General features: G+C 35.2%; 1 protein-coding gene across 1 annotated transcript in view; it reads right to left on the reverse strand.

Annotated features, from left to right (window-relative positions):
* Positions 1–228: 228 nt before the first annotated feature.
* The window catches only part of LOC126474659 (uncharacterized), a 42,025-nt gene continuing 25,041 nt past the window's right edge, over positions 229–17,212 (reverse strand). Inside the window, exons 5-6 of the mRNA XM_050102138.1 lie at positions 6,503–6,604; positions 229–441 (exon numbers count right to left, since the gene is read on the reverse strand). Coding sequence (XP_049958095.1) covers positions 229–441; positions 6,503–6,604 — 315 coding nt within the window. The remainder of the gene's footprint in view (positions 442–6,502; positions 6,605–17,212) is intronic.

Genomic DNA, 17,212 nt, shown 5'->3' on the forward strand with positions numbered 1-17,212 from the left:
CCACACTATTCTGTGTGGGTACCCAATGTGGGCAAGCATATTTTGGCAGAATGTGGGGTGGATCCAAGAGTCCTTGGAAGAACAGTGGGGGTGCTAAGTGGTGTTAGTGGCTATTCCAACCTGGTCAGCGGCCTCCATCATCAGAGAGTCCATCATCTCTGCTGTCACAACCATACTGTAGTGCTCTCTACTTCTGGCCACTGCAGATAGTTGTCTGGTTCTCTCTTCTCATGAGCTGTGGAGCACCCTCATTGATCCAGTGTCAACGAAGGTCAAATCACCAGACTTGCCACATCTCACAGCAAAATCTTCATCCCCAGAATTCTGTAGGACTCTGCAAATCTCTTCAAAACCAACACCATCATCGTTGGTGACCCAATATGTCTCTTGGGCACCTTTCGTCTTGATATTGGCCAGCTCCTGGCCTCCTTCCACTGCTGCCTTCTGACACACTGGCCAGTCTGGTACTGGCACATCATGCTCGTTCAAGGAGGGAGAAATTTACTTCACCACCAGATGGGTGAATGGAAGATACGGATGTGAAACGTTGCCCACATCCAGCAAAGGAAGTTTTCAGTGGGAAAGTTGGTGACATGACAGGCTGTTTGTGTTAACTTCTGTAATGGGAAAATATGAGGTGGTGGGCTTGCTCTCAGTTACTATTATCTGACTTTGTCTCTGCAAGTGAACTATGACTGCTGCTGATGTTTACCTGAACCAGTTTGGACTTGTGTTGGATAGTGCTTCACCTGATGTGCATGTGGTCTCACTACAAGCCTTAAGTGGAACGCTTAATGTTATAATTTCCATATGGATACATAATGAAGTAGTACTGCCTGTACTTACATTAAATTTTGTTATTAATTTCCATTGGGAACTAATGCTTGTATTCTTTTTCATGAAGAACTATTTCTGTTTGTGGACTACTAGATAATTTTAATCTGTTGTTATGGAATGTTAATTGTGTGTAATAAATGTTGTTGGTCTTAATGTGAGGATTAAAATAAAAGCCTTTTTCCAAGAGTATTACAGTAGGAGCACCACAACATTATCCATTCCATAGAGTTTCACTTGTGAAACACTTTTTCAATATTACCACTAATACTGAATTCGGGTTTTCTACAGCTGTGATCAAAATGTCGGAAACAGCAAAGTACAGCAACTCTTTCATGTAATTAATGTGGCTATTATAATGTCACAACTGTAGAAATTATTGTCCATAGCAACAGATGGATCAATGGTGATGACCTGTCTGTACTGTTTCATACAGAAGAAAATGGTATGCAAGACAAATTTGTCAATTTCCTCTATAGTCCTTGAACTGGTATTTGACTTGGCATTCTCAAATTCTATGAAAAAGTATATTCTCTTCATTGGCAACACTCTGGCTTGTTGTGGTTACAGTGCTGACATTGTCATAATTTGACACTCAAATCTGATTGTTTAGTGGGGATCTTTGAGCACAAATTTTGCAAGCTCCAAAAATACTGGAAGACAATCAAGCTGCTGTACGTGTGTCTTCCAGAACAAGGAAAGCTCCAGAGAGGAACAGTGATTTTTTATGGCTGGCGCCAGGGAAATCACTTCAGCACCATCCAGATCCAGTGCCATCAAGAATCTAACTATGGATGTAAGTATACAACATCAAAGTGACAAAGAAATATACAAGCCAAGTGAGCAAGGTGATGGGATGCTACAGAAGAATCCAGACCTACCCTTTTGTGAACATGGCTCATTATTAAATATTAGGTCTTTAAAAAATAAAATTGATGATCTTAGTGGTAACTATATAATGCATTGTAATATAAATGGTTTCAGTGCTGAATACTCATGTGACAGAAGCTCTAAGTTGGATGAGCTACAAGTTTTTTTATCTGAATTTCTAAGTGTTAAAGTAATTTGTTTAAATGAACACTGGCTTAGTAGTGATACCATAAAAATCTGAAATAAAATTGAAAACTTCAAGGTAGCTACCAGCTTTTGTAGGATAAATAAGTCACGAGCATTGAGCATACTCATTCATTCTGATTTAGATTACCATGTAAGATGCGACTTCAGTTGTTTTAATGAAGAGTGTATTTTTGAAAGTTGCTGTGTTGAGTTAAAGGACTTAAATGTTGTTATAATATCAATTTATAGAATCCCAGGGAAGGTGACGACTGAGCATTTCCTACGTAAAATTCAGAGTTTGTTAGAATACCTCAGTAAAGAAAAGAGGAAAAAAATTGTGGTTGCTGCTGATTTCAATATCAATGTGTTGAATGAAACATGTGAGGTATCAAAATTTACAGACTTAATAAAAAAAATATGGCTTCAAATTAAATTTTTCTGAATCTACAAGAGAAAATGCTCAGTCAGCCACATGCATTGACAATATTTTAACGAATTACGTATTTGAAAATGGATATAAATTTTGTCTAGATCTAGGAATTTCTGATCATTTAGCATTATTCATTGAGCTACCCAGAGCAGGTAGAGAAGTCCCATGTAAAAAAGCTTATGTAAAAATGATCTTCAACCAAGAAACTTTGACTCTATTCCATGATAAGCTCAAGGAGAATGGAACTTTGATAAAAATATTTCATGCACAGCAAATCTTGAAGCATTTCCAAAGGATTTTCTAAGTGTTTTCAGTGAAATGTTTCCACAAAAAAACTTATTTTAATAAAATGACAAAATTAAAATGGATCACTAAAGGTATAAAAATCTCCAGTGCTAAGAAAAGGCAGCTACATAAGGAACTAAGACATAATAAAAAAATTGAATTTATTGAATATGTTAAACAATACAAAAGTACATTTAAGAACGTTGTCAAAGCAGCAAAGCAAATGACAAATAATAAATTAATCTTAAAACACAAGCATAAATCAAAGGCAGTGTGATCAGTTGTAAAACATGAATTAGGTATCAAAGCCTCTAGACATGGAATTAGTACAATTAAGCTTGAAGATGAGATCATTGTAAATCCGGCTCAAATTTCAGAATGCTCAATGAGTTCTTCATTAATGTAGTGAAACCAGATGTTGCAGATTATGGGAACAATGTATGTCCCTTTGGACTAAATCATAATTCTGAATGCCTCACAAAATTCAAAACAGTTTCAACCATAGATGTAGAAAAAATTGTATTAAAACTAAAAAACAAAAATTCTGCAGGTTGGGATGGAATACCAGCAAAAGTCCTTAAATTTGTGTGTAAAATAATAGGATACCCACTGTCTAAAATAATAAACCAATCCTTTGAACAAGGAAGCTTCCCAGAGGTGCTGAAGTATGCGGAAGTGAAACCGTTGCTCAAAAAAGGGTCAAGATAGGATATGGGGAATTATCGTCCCATCTCCCTCCTTCCAGTCCTTTCAAAAATCTTTGAAAATGCTGCTGCTATGCAGAAATATGATATTATTACGGAAACCAATTTGGTTTCCAGCGTGGCAAAAGTACTACTGATGCAATTAACAAGCTTCTCGACAAGATCAGCACATCATTAGACAACCATAATAAAGTTGCAGGAATCTTTTGTGATCTCACAAAAGCCTTTGGCTCTGTAAATCATGCACTGCTTATCTATAAGCTTGACAAGTATGGGATCAAGGGTAATGTTCTAAATTGGCTTACTTCATACTTATCAAATAGGAAACAAAGAGTGATTGTCTCATCAAATGCAGCAAATTACTATTCAAAATGGAAAACAGTACTCCAAGGTGTCCCTCAAGGCTCGATTCTAGGACCTATTTTGTTCTTGTTCTATGTTAATGATTTACCGAACAATATAAATGCTCCATCGATTTTATTTGCAGATGACACATCTGTATTAATTGAAAACCAGGAGCCAGAAAACATCCCTCTCTACATAATAAACACAATGAACAAACTAGAAACATGGTTCCAACTGAATGGATTAAGACTGAACATCCCCAAAACCCACATAGTCCAGTAAGCAGGACAGTCAAAGCCCCAAGAAATTAAAATAACTCATAAAAATCAGGATATAGAAGAAGTAGATTCTGTAAAGTTTTTAGAGTTAAACCTAGATAAAAATTTAAATTGGAATAAACATGTTGACTACCTGTTAAACAAATTATGTAGCTTTGCATTTGCTATGCATATATTAGCTGGTGCAACAGACATGAATACAAGGAAAATTGCGTACCACAGCTACTTTCAATCAGTTGTAAGGTACGGTATTATTTTTTGGGGAAATTCGAGCAACATATTGCGCATACTAAAGCTACAGAAAAGAATAATAAGGAACATGTGTACCCCCCATCCAAGGACATCATGTCGCCCACTATTTGAAAAACAACAGTTATTAACAGTTCCCTCCTTATACATCTATGATATTATCATCTTTCTACATAGCAATTTAGAGTTATTTGAGAAAAACTGTTTCAGTCACTCATATAACACAAGAAACAAAGACAATTTTATGCTTCCCACTCAACGGTTAAACCTACATGCGCAGTCTCCTCAGTATATGGCAATGAAAATCCATAACAAGCTAAAAGGAAAGAATGTTCTGAGTATGAAGCTAGAGACACTGAAAACAAAGCTATATGATGTACTTGTCAAACGCTGCTACTACACTGTTGAGGAGTTCATGAAGGATGAACTGAACATTTGAGCAGGATAAATTTACATATAGTCTTGTGTGTAAATGTAGCTGTCCTTCACAAAAGGGAGGAAAGAAAAATAAAAGTTTATATTAATGTTAAAATTCTTTGTATTAATTAGCCCTAAGTTGTGTTATCCATTTTTTGACGTGTCTCCTGTGCACTAATCATATGATTAGAAATTGTATGTTATGAGACAAATAAAACACTATTCACTATTCACTATCTCCTCTAAAAGACAAACTACACAACTTTATCTGTTGAGGATTTCATTAAAAACTTTTAATTTGACAAAGAATTTACATTTTCATATGGAGAGAACTGTCACTCCCATCCTCAAATCAACATAAAAAGTCCTCACATATCTTAATAACCTTTTTCTCTTTTAATGAACATTCATGGATCCCATTTGGTAGTAACATTTGAATTTGTCAGTGTTATTCACATTGTTTCACTACACTGAATTCAGCACCATGTACTCAGATCATTATACAGTCAGATTCATACCAGAATTCATGCGTATGTTCAATGAACATTTTCCCTTCACAACAGCACATGACAAATCCAGCAAAACAAACTCTTGGGTAACTGCTGAGGGTGTCAGGATCTCTAGCATTAGAAAGAAGGCACTGTACTTGGAAGCATATAATAAGCATGATCCAGAGTTTCTCATGTATGTAAACAAGTGCAAAAGAATGTTTGAAAGAGTTATTAAGTAAGCAGGACAATTGGCTAACAGTAAATTCATCTGATATGACATAAACTAATTAAAAATGGTATAGTAAATGTAAGGATTGAAGTAGGTGCTGAGAAAGCTACTAATTTTAATCCTGTATTAGAAATTGATGAGAAAACTGTTAAAAACTCCACAGAAATCTATGAAAAATTCAACAGGAACTATAAAACTTCAAATAAAATGGATGACGTCTCTCCCCCTCAGATGGACCCCAACATAATGCAGCACAGTTTTGCAGAATATAAATTTACTCAGGTATTTTGTCATGAAGTGGCTAGCAGTATAAAATCCTTAAAATCATAAATTTGTGAGCTGAGATGAAGTTCTAATAAAAATATAAAAGCAGGTCATCACAATATTGCATCCCAATCTGCCTCACAATAAATGTCAGTTGATAAGGGCTGCTTTCCCAACAGGCTGAAATATGCAGATGCTCTTGCGGTCACTGTCTTAAGACAACAAAGAAAGAAAACATTAAAGAGGTGAAAAATATTGAGATATTACACATTACACAATGAAGTGATTGATTCCATTTCTTTTAATACAGATACAGAAAGTCACAATGAAAATATTTTTGGAAGGCTAAAAGTGTAACACTGTCAACTGGAAACTTATTAATACTGTTTTCTTAAATATAATCTTACTTATATTTTCACAGCAAGAAGTATGTGTATTATTATTTTGTTGAACTACAACTTGGCCCATTATTTATTTGAAATTACTCAGTACTAGCTGCATAAAGCAACAGAACCACAACATTTAAATGGGATTCTTTTAGTCCATGTCTTACATACATTTAAGGACCTTATGAAAAGATGTTACATTTTAAAGGTATCTTCATCTTCTTGGAGCCTGAGTATATCTGATTTATTCATGAAGTAGTAGCTTGGCTGTCTCCCTTTCTGAAAAATAAAGTGGAAAATGAAAATAAAATCATGTTTGAATTGTACTAAAGAAACAATTTTACATTTCAATTTTCTATCAGAATATTTCTGTTTACATTCTGTAGTGCCATAATAATTATAATTTAAGCTAGTTAAACAACAAGTATGCGCTGAAATAAATTTTATACTCAGTCATGAGTCACCATAAAGAGCTTAAGAATAGCATAACCTAACAGTGTTATGATTTTATTAAGTCATGAGACATGTACATACCAGATCCTTTGCAATTCTTCTGGCTCCTGCTCTTATGAGGAATGTACTTAGTTCTTCAACTTTTTCCACACCCATTGCATAGTGTAATGCAGTCCTTTCAAGCTGCATGCAAATGAAAAATGTATGTAATACAATCATGGAATATCCTGGATGAAAAATAGATAATGGTACAGAGCAGATCACCAGCCACTACGAAGAGAACTGTCTGATAGACAATAAACAAAATGTAGAATATAGTGGTGATAATTGCTTGCTTAGTGAAGTAGCAATGTGTGTGTGTGTGTGTGTGTGTGTGTGTGTGTGTGTGTGTGTGTGTGTGTGAGAGAGAGAGAGAGAGAGAGAGAGAGAGAGAGAGAGTGAGTGAGTGTGTGAGGGAGGGAGGGAGGGAGGGAGGGAGGGAGGGAGGGAGGGAGGGAGAGAGAGAGAGAGAGAAAGAGAGAAAGAGAGAGAGAGAGAGACTGTTGTTCATTTCTGCTTGGGCTGAAGAGTTGGGTGACCAGGTGGACCTGTGTCCTCATGAGATCCAAACTGGTCTGTACCCTCCACCCTTCCCTGACCGTCCAGTATATCTGCCTGGGCTGATAAAATGGGGCTTCTTCACATTGTACTATGAGGCCAGTATTTTTGCATCTGTACCTTAATGAAACACTACTTTAAAGCTGAATGCCTGATGGATTGGAACTTACAAGTCATATGTGTCAAAGAAATGATTCCCCACTTCTAGGCTGCAGCTCACTTCATCTATGCTAATAGTACACACCTGTGTTACCAGGTCAGAATCAGCTTGAAAGAGAAATTGGATCATTAGGAATTTAACAAGGTCATTGCTAAAGGCTACTTCATTATTTGCATACTGAAAACTTCTCAACAGGCATCTACTCACTCCACTGTGCAGGCTCACCTCCAGTACATCAAAGGACAAGTAGTGATGTTCACCGAGTTATGGTCAGGAACATTTGAGCAACATGTAGATACAAGGGAGCTACATCTACATCTATATGAGTAGGGGGTTCATCAAAACACTTTCAGACTATTTCTCTACTGTTTCACTCTCGAATAGCATGTGGGAAAAATGGACACTTAAATCTTTCTTTCCTTATTAAAATGGTAATTTCCCCCTATGTAGGTGAGAGTCAACAAAGTACTTTTGCATTTGGAGAAGAAAGTTGGTGATTGAAATCCAGTAAAAAGATCTCAATGTAACAAGAAATACCATTGTTTTAATGATTGCCACCCTATTGACACCTGTGCCATTCTCTTCTCTTTTTCATGGCAATAGAAAATGAACTGCCCTTCTTTTAACTTTTTTGATGCCTTCTATCAATCCTGTCTGATAAGGATCCCATACTATGAAGCAATACTGCAGAAGAGAACAGATAAGTGTAATAGAGGCAATCTCTTTTGTAGATCTGTTGCATCACTGAGCTGTTCAGCCAGTAAAACACAGTCTTTGGTTCACCTTCCCTGAAACAGTTTCTATGTGATTGTTCCAATTTAAGCTGTTAGTAATTGTAAACCCTAGGTATTCAGTTAAATTCAGAGCCTTTAAATTTATGTGATTAACTGAAACTGAGTGGATTCATTTTAGTACTCATGTGGATGACCTCACACTTTTTGTTGTTTAGAATCACTTGCCACATTTTGCACCATATAGATATCTAGTCTAAATAACTTGGCAATTGATCTTCTAATGACATAAGTGGGGCAGTAAGCAACACCATCATCTACAGACAATCTCATAGGAAGCTCAGATTGTCTCTTAAATCATTTATACATATTAGAAACAGCATAGCATCTGTAACACTTCCTCAGGAAGCACCATATAACACATCTGTTTTTCTCAGTGGTTTTTTGTCAGTTACTATGAAATGTGATCTTTCTGACTAGTCACACATTCAGTTGTGTAACTGTGATGATACTTCATAGGCATGCCATTTTATTAGAACTGATTGGGAGGAATGGTGTCAAAAGCTTTCTGTAAACCTAAAATTAAGGAAGTAGTTTTTTATACCATGTCAACAGCACTCATAGCTTACTGAGAATAAAGTGCAAGTTGTGTTTCACAAGAATGATATTTTCTGAATCCATGCTCACTATGCCAATAATCAGTTTTCTCATTTGGACACATATGTTCCAAATTCGTAGTGCAAATCAATGCCAGTGACATGAGTCTGTAATACTACTTCCATTTCCTTTCTTGCGTATTTGCGTAATCTGTGGAACTCTCCAGTGCTTAGGTAAACACCTTTTGTTGAGTGAGCAGTTGCATATGAATGAAATATATGGACCTATTAGATCAGAATACTCTGAAAGGAACTTAATTAGTTTTCAATCTGGATTGGAAGTTTTGCTTTTATTAAGTGCCTTAAGTTGTGCTTTGCTAGGTATCTATTGCTAAGATTCTCATCTTGTCAGCTATTTTTATTTGAATTCTGGAATGTTTACTTTGTCTTTTTTGATGAAGGAATTTTTAAAAACGAGGTTTAGTATCTGTATACACGTTTATTTGGTCCAGTAAATCTTACATGTACAGTGCAGCACATCTGATATTGGACAGGTCAGTGCAAATCTATCTCCATTTTTACAGTAATAAATATATTTTTTTCAGCTGTGACCACTTTACTAGAAAATTACAACTGAAAACATGAATAAACTAATATTAATGATTACAGTCTTTACATGCTACAAGTTGGTAGTCATTTTTACACAATTTTTTAAAGTGATAAATAATGTGGCTTATTCACATAACTTTCTTAGGCTCTCAAAAATTTTGGTGGAACTCATCCAGACTATAGAAGCAATGTATTAATAGATATTCCTTTGATACTGCTTTAATTTATTTCAGATCATTTATTACTTTAATTTATTTTGGCAACTTATTGTAAATAATTTTGCCATAGTGTAGTGTTCCTTTTTGGCGCAAACTGGTTTTTATTTGGAGCAATTGGAAGTCAGTTTTCTGTCTTGTGTCATGTTGATGCAGTTTTTCATTTTTGAGGAGGACAATATGATTTGTTATTGCATATTGCTTAGTGAACATTGCACTTTCAAAGATGTAAATACATGGGAAAGGAAGAATCCCCATCCTTTTAAATAGTGGGCTGCAGGGTTTGTTCCTTATTTTTCTAGCCATGATTCTCGCTATCCTTTTATGCATCCTGAAGAGTTTTATGCAGGATGACAAGTTAGTGGTGCTGTCGTCAGTAACATTAACATTGCTATCCTCAGTGAAGATACTGATTGTGTCTTGCCATTGCTGTACTATACATAAAACCAATGTATCTCTTAGAATTTTCTGCCAGATTTTGAGACAGATTTTCATTGTAGAAACTATTAAAAGCATCTCACATTGAAGTCCACACAAAATTTCAAGCTTTTGTAAAACATCAGCACACTTGGAGACTAAGACCCTTTTGAGCAAGGAAAGAAGAAGTCAGCATTATTTACACACACACAAAAAAAATCCTTTTCTGTCTGACTTGGTTGCTATTTTTCAGCCACCGCTAACACATCATCACACCAAATTTCTGAAGCAGGGTAAAGGTTTCTGGTGACAGTATATGCTGAACATATGGTTAGAGAGACTAAATAAACTCAGAACCAGCCAACAAACTCAATGGTGCTTTTGCCAACTACAGAAAGGGAAGTGGACTTGATGAAATCCCAGTCTGCATAATTAAAGAATGTATAGACTCCATAAAGGGCCCATTAACAGACATAATTAATGAATCTTTCGAATCTGGATACTTTCCAGAGTACCTAAAACAAGCAAAAGTTATACCTATCCTTAAAAACCGAGATGTGGAAAATGTAGAGAACTACAGGCCGATTTCTATACTGTATATCATTTCTAAAATAATAGAAATACTAGTCAAAAAGAGACTGCAAAATTACCTGAATAAATATAACCTTCTTTCCAATGACCAATTTGGTTTTCGGCCCGGAAAAGGCACACAATCTGCTATAGCACAGTTCACTAAAGTAATTTTAGACTTGTCCAAGGCCTTTGATACAGTTTATCACAAAATCTTGCTTCATAAATTAGGGCAAATAGGAATAAGAGATGTGACAAAGAAGTGGTTGAAATCATACTTGGAAAACAGAGTTCAGCGAGTTGAGATATTACAAGTTTCAAACAATTCCCTTATAAAACACCTGTCTGACCCAGAAAATGTGAATATAGGCGTCCCACAGGAAAGTGTATTAGGCCCAATATTGTTTCTTATGTACATTAACGACTTCCCATAAAGTATCAGACATGGAGAAAAAATACTTTTTGCTGATGACAGCAACATACTAATAACAGGTGAAATTCCAACACAACTGTAAGAAAGAGCAAACAAGGCTCTCAATGATGTCCACAACTGGTCATTAAAAAATAAAGTAACCCTAAGTGTAAAGAAAACTAACTATATTAACTTCCAATTGAACAAAAAACACAATGACACTAGAATAAAAGTTAATAATAATAAATTAGAATGTGTAACAAGTACCAAATTCTTAGGGATGAATGTAGATAGCCAACTGAAATGGACAAACCATGTCAACATTTTGGCAAAAAAATTATCCACAGCATGCTATGCTCTTAGAATCCTTGCACCGGTATGCAATAATACCTGTCTTAAAATAACATATTATGGATATCTACACTCAGTCCTCAGCTATGGGATCATGTTTTGGGGAACAAGTGCCAGTAACATACAAACCGTGTTCAAAGTACAAAAAAGAGACATAAGGATAATAACAAACAGCAACAACAGGGCCCACTGTCTAGAATTATTTAGGAAGCTAGGCATTCTAACTGTTTCTTGTGAGTATATCTTTCAGAACATAATGTTCATTAAGAAAAATCTCAACATGTACAACACAAACAGCTTAATACATGACCATGAAACAAGAGCTTGTCACCACCTCCATCTAGATAGAAAGAACAAGGCAAAGACGCAAAAAAGTATATTTTATAATGGGATAAAACTGTATAACAAATTACCACAGGAAATTAAAGAAATAAATGAGCCCCTCACTTTCAGACAAAAGCTTAAAATCTTCTTAGTAAGTAAAAGTTGTTATACTGTAAGAGAATATTTAACATAGATGTAGATTATTAGCAACATATGACATTATCACCAAAATATTATGTAATTATAAATGTGTGTATGAGTAGTTATAGAAACTACACAAAATATGAGAAACCTGTTTCATTGTAAATGTAAATGTGTGCTCATGTGTTGTAAACTGACGACATCCATATAATATTTATTGTTCCACAGATGGATGAATAAATAAATAAATAAAAAAAAAAATAACCAACAAGTCTCTGAATTCACGGCATAACCCAAACTCCATCTTCATGAAACTCTTACCTACTCACAAGGCCAACCAGTATAATACTTTTTGTATTGACCTGTATGTGCAGACCTGACTGGGTAATGCAGTTATTCCAATTGTTTGGGGCTAGGAGCTAATATGAGGAGGGATGATTCACACAATGACAATGATGAATGCAGCTGCAGATTCCGTTTTGATGATTATGACAACAGTAAAATCCCACCAAATACGTCATTACTGAAGTGGAAGAAGCTGATGGCAAATCTGACTTGTCATTTGGGAAAAATTAGTCAAGGCATTGACTTATTTCAAGTGACTTTGTATTCTGTTAATTGTTTTTTCATTAGGAGTAATTTGCATTTTTAAATTATCCATGTAGCTGGTAAGAAATGGTATCATATCACATGTAATGGAAATTTTATAGAGTCATTGCACAGATGAAAAACTATGCTTTTCTGTGTAGTTATTGATCTATACTGAAAACAGATCTCATTGAAGACAGTAAGGAAGGAGGTGACCTTAGGGTTCTAAACATAGTAAGTTCAGAAGTATCTGCCACAAAGAAGCTGCAGTTTTTGCCATTTTTACATGGACTTAGCAGATATGGTGGTGGGGAAGGGTGTTGTTGCTGTTAAACGTTGACCATAAGAGGTACCTACCATTATCCTTTTGAAAAAAGTTGTACAGTTAAAAATTATGCTAAAACTTGTCCCTTTAACTTTTTTTATGATTTTGCTGTATTTTAGTACACTCTACAAGAAAGGTTTAAGGTATTTTTGCATCCGATGCTAGGGGAAAAAATGTCAAAATTTCAGTTTGATGGCTCCTCCCAAACTAGCACAAGGTTCTCTAGGTCAAAAATTTGGATTTTACATTACAGTACACTACATACAATATTTAAAATTCAGAAAAATTGGACCTTTTGTACAGTCCAATGTACCTGCTGACTTGATAAATAGTATATGAATGAGTAAATGAGTATAAACTGACTTTGTGTGTTTTCTCCCTTCAAAACAGTGCTTTTAACACATATATCTCCTTCAGTATTACACTGAGCTGTATTCTGTGTGTAAAGAGCTGTAAATCTGAGATGCATGTTCTTTCAATGTTTCGGATAAAAATTTGCTATCTTTTTAGAGCAGATTTCTATGAAATCTTGAGGTAAATAATCCAAATTGGAGAATATGTAAATCCTTTCACAACTGTGACTCTAACAAGGTCTAAAGTTTCGTTTTAGAAATGACTTTTATCTGGCTTCACAAGAAAGACGATTTTCAATCATTCATTTACCTATTTCAAGAATTTCAAGAATTTTATTCACCATTGATCATTTTACAATGATATTGGCTTCGTCATACAAGATGTACTAGTACGTACAGAATAACAAAATAAACTTCTGTCAATACATTATAAATACATTAGCAGCATGGCAGTGTACCAAATTACAAAGGATAGCTTTTAAAAGCTAACGCAACAAGCTATCTTATAATCTAATATAATAAGGTATTTTATTGTTTATAGTATAAACTTTGTAATTACACACAATTAACCACAGCACAAAATAATATGTTTAACTACAGACAACTTTTAAATGCTTATATTCTCCTCAGGCATCTCAAAGAATTCTTTAATGTCACAGAATGGATGATCTGACAGCCAGCTGTACCACTTAATTTTAAAAGAATTTGTATCCATAGACTGAACATGAATTGGCAGTTTATTGAACATTTTGAGTGGGTTAACTTTGTGGGAATTTCCTGTTCTCGCTAATCTATGGCGTGGTATGTCTAAATTACCGTTCGCCCTGGTGTTGTGTTCGTGTATTTCCTTTCTGGCAATAAATTCTGAAATATTATTTTTAGTATAGAGTACAGACACATAGATGTATAAATTTATAATTTAAGTATTCTGAGTCAGGAGAAAAGAGGACGACAGTGCTCCCTATGACCTCTTTTACATATTATACATATGACTTTTTTTTGTAATTTCAATACGTTTTTGATGTGAGGGGAGTGCCCCCATATAATAAGACCATATGAAATATGTGACTGGAATAGCCCAAAGTATGTCACCCTGAGGTACTCCAAGCTCACTACCTCCCTTAGTTTCAAGAGAAGGTATGCCACTCGAGATATTTTTTCACATACATGATTGACATGTTCCTCCCAATATAGTTTTGAGTCAATGTGAATACTGACTTATTGCCTACTTCATTTGATGTTCCCATTAAAAGTTGTTGTGTTTTGTCAGGGTTGCATAGGAGCTTATTGGCTGCAAACCAGTCCAGGGCCTTATCTAGTGTTTCTTTTGTTAGGTTATTCAGATCTGAAATGTTCTGATGTGTGGTAAGTAGTGTTGTATCGTCAGCATAACACACAACAGGGTGAGCTATACTTTTAGGTAAATCATTAATAGCGACAATGAAGAAGAAGGGTCCAAGGATAGACCCTTGTGGTACACCTGTGCTGATTTCCATGATGGAAGAATTTAAATTTCTGACTGAAACGAATTGTTTTCAGTTAATTAAATAAGAATTTATCACAGATAAAGTGCTTCCTCTCACCCCATAAAACTCTAGTTTCCCCAGTAGTATGTCAACAGGAATGCAATCGAAAGCTTTGCTTAGGTCACATAATACCAGTGATACCATGTTATTATTTTCAAAAGCTGTTAAGGTTTGGTCAATGATTTCCAAGATGGCCCCTGTTGTGTTCTTCCCCTTTCGAAAGCCAAACTGATTGTTACATAGGATATTGTGTTTTTCAAAGAACTTGCTTATTTGTGTGTGTATCAGCGCCTAAAATACCTTTGAGAATATTGGAACAATGGAGACTGGTCTGTAGCTTTGGGGGAGATGTTTGTCTCCTTTTTTAAAAACTGGGACAACTTTTGATACCTTTAGTGCATCCGGAAAAACTCCAAATTCTACAAATTTATTAAAAATATAAGCTAATGGTTTGGCGATTGAGTGTATTGTCTTCTTAATTATGTTATTTGATAACCAAAAACAGTCCATACTTTTAGAACCTGAAAATTTGGATACAGCTTTTATAACATCAGCAGGTGTGACAGCCCTCCATTGAAATGCCAGGTTAACAGGCATTGCAGATGAATTTGTTGCTTTGATACTGTTACTTATTTCTTTAACTGAGTTTAAAAAGTACTCGTTTAATTCTTCAGGATCAAGCAGAACTGTTTCTGTGCGTTTCGATGTATTCTCTTGTTTTATTATTTGCCAGGCTGCCTTGCATTTATTGGGAGCTCTTTCTATATAGTTCTCCACTGCTTGCTTTTTTGCCAGAAGTAGTTTAGCTTTATAGTATTTTTTGCATTTCAGATATGACCTATGAATGTTCACACTCTGTTCTGCCCCTTGGCCAGAGGCTTGTTTATGCATCTGGTACAGCATATGCAAGTTTCCTCTAATTTCTACTAGCTCTTGTGTGAACCAGTTCAGACTTCTCTTTTTCATTTCATTTGGATATCTAATTTTTTTACTGGTGAGCAAGAATACCATAAATCTGTGTACTTTTTTAAGAAGTTACCAAAGCTAATTTCAGCTTCCCTTTTTCCAAATTGACAATTATATATAAAGTCCCAATCTGCACTTCCTAATCTATCAACAAACATATTTCTGTACTCTTCCTTCTGTCTTCGTACCACTACTACTTTAGATTCTTTAGTTTTAACTGGCTGTCTCTTACAGAGGGTAAGGAGTAGTGGCTCATCATCTGCAAGTCCACTTCTTGCAAGTCTAACTGTAAAATCCTCCCTATGGAAATTCACAATAATATTGTCTATACAGGCATTCTTACGTGTGGCACAGTTATTTGTACAATAGAGGTCTAATGATCTTAGCATATTCAAAAATGTCCTAGCAACTGGTCTCTGTGTGTTAAGCATTTCTATGTTGAAATCACCACATATAGCAATTCTCGTTTTACTCTTCAATATTTTTTTAATTATTAATTCACATTTTTCAATAAACAAATTTACATCACCATCTGGCGACCTATATAGACTAACTACCACTATATTTTCATTCATTAGTTTTACACAACTAAACTCCCCATCTAGCTCTGAGGAGTATGTAGATACATCAGTTCTGGAAAACATTATTCCTTCTTTGACGAAAATTCCCGCCCCACCATTCTTTCTCTGTTTTCTACATATCATGTCTCCCACAACATACCCTTGGGGAATGAACATATTTACTTGTTCTTGTGTTAACCAGTGCTCAGATACACATATAACAACTACATGCTCAGTGTTACATAAATGTTCTAATTCTAAAATTTTATTTCTAATACAACGTATGTTAACTTGTAGAAAAGTAAGTAGTTTGCCTCTGTCTGTATTCCTCTGAGAGCAATTTGACTTTATATTTGAAGTTGTAGGTTCTGTTAATGTCTTTAATCTTGATGCACTGTGATCTTGTGTGTTATGATAGTCAAATACCTGTTCATCCATTTGATGACTCACTTTGTTAACTGCTTTCGTCTGTGAAACCACTGCTGATCCCACCAAAAATCCTGGTCCCTCGGTTGTGGTTTCTTTTTTCGGGTTGACTGCCGTACTTCATGTGTTGGTATTCTCATCCCTTGACCAACTACAATCACTTTTGTATTTGTAATTTGTAATGCTGACAAGGCTTTATGTAGTGAACGAATTGCCAACTTGGTTTCATTCTTTGCTACTTAAGTTCCTTTCTTACTATCCTGAGTTCATTCTGTAACTTTTCGCACACACACGTTTTTAACGGGTCTGTTTTGATTTCTTCCATATCATCACCGTCAGTACGAAAACAATCACTGCATTTCCAGCTTTTCACTCTATTCATTGAATTTACACACGACTAATGGAATTTCCTGTTACACTTTACACAACACACGCCTTTTCTTGCTGTTTTGGTACAGGAACACAGTTTATTCCACGCTTCCTCACTTATTTCGTAAATAGAATTCAAATTTTCCGAACTGGTCGCGGCCATTGTGCACTAGTTAGTTTCAAAGCACAATATGTCCCTGTTCTTTCAACAGATCGCCGTATTTTTAGTTACTCACCGAGAACAATTACTAATCCACATATACACACCATAAAATGTTTAACTTAAGCTCGTTAAATGATCAAAGTAACTTATTTTGTTCACACATTTATCAGTACACACTATACAGCCATTCCGAAGCACAGCTACATTTAACATTGTAACTATTTTTATCATCAAGCAGTTTTATATTTTGGATTTACAGTCTGCTTTGTTCAAGCACTTCATCTGCTCAACATGTTTCTCTGCAATGTATAAATATTTGACTCTGAGTTCAGTGCTCATTGTACATATCACATAATATTCAGTAGAATGATATCCACTCTTTTCTAATCATG

This window comes from Schistocerca serialis, chromosome 4 (assembly GCF_023864345.2).
Source record: "Schistocerca serialis cubense isolate TAMUIC-IGC-003099 chromosome 4, iqSchSeri2.2, whole genome shotgun sequence".
Taxonomy (NCBI): domain Eukaryota; kingdom Metazoa; phylum Arthropoda; class Insecta; order Orthoptera; family Acrididae; genus Schistocerca; species Schistocerca serialis.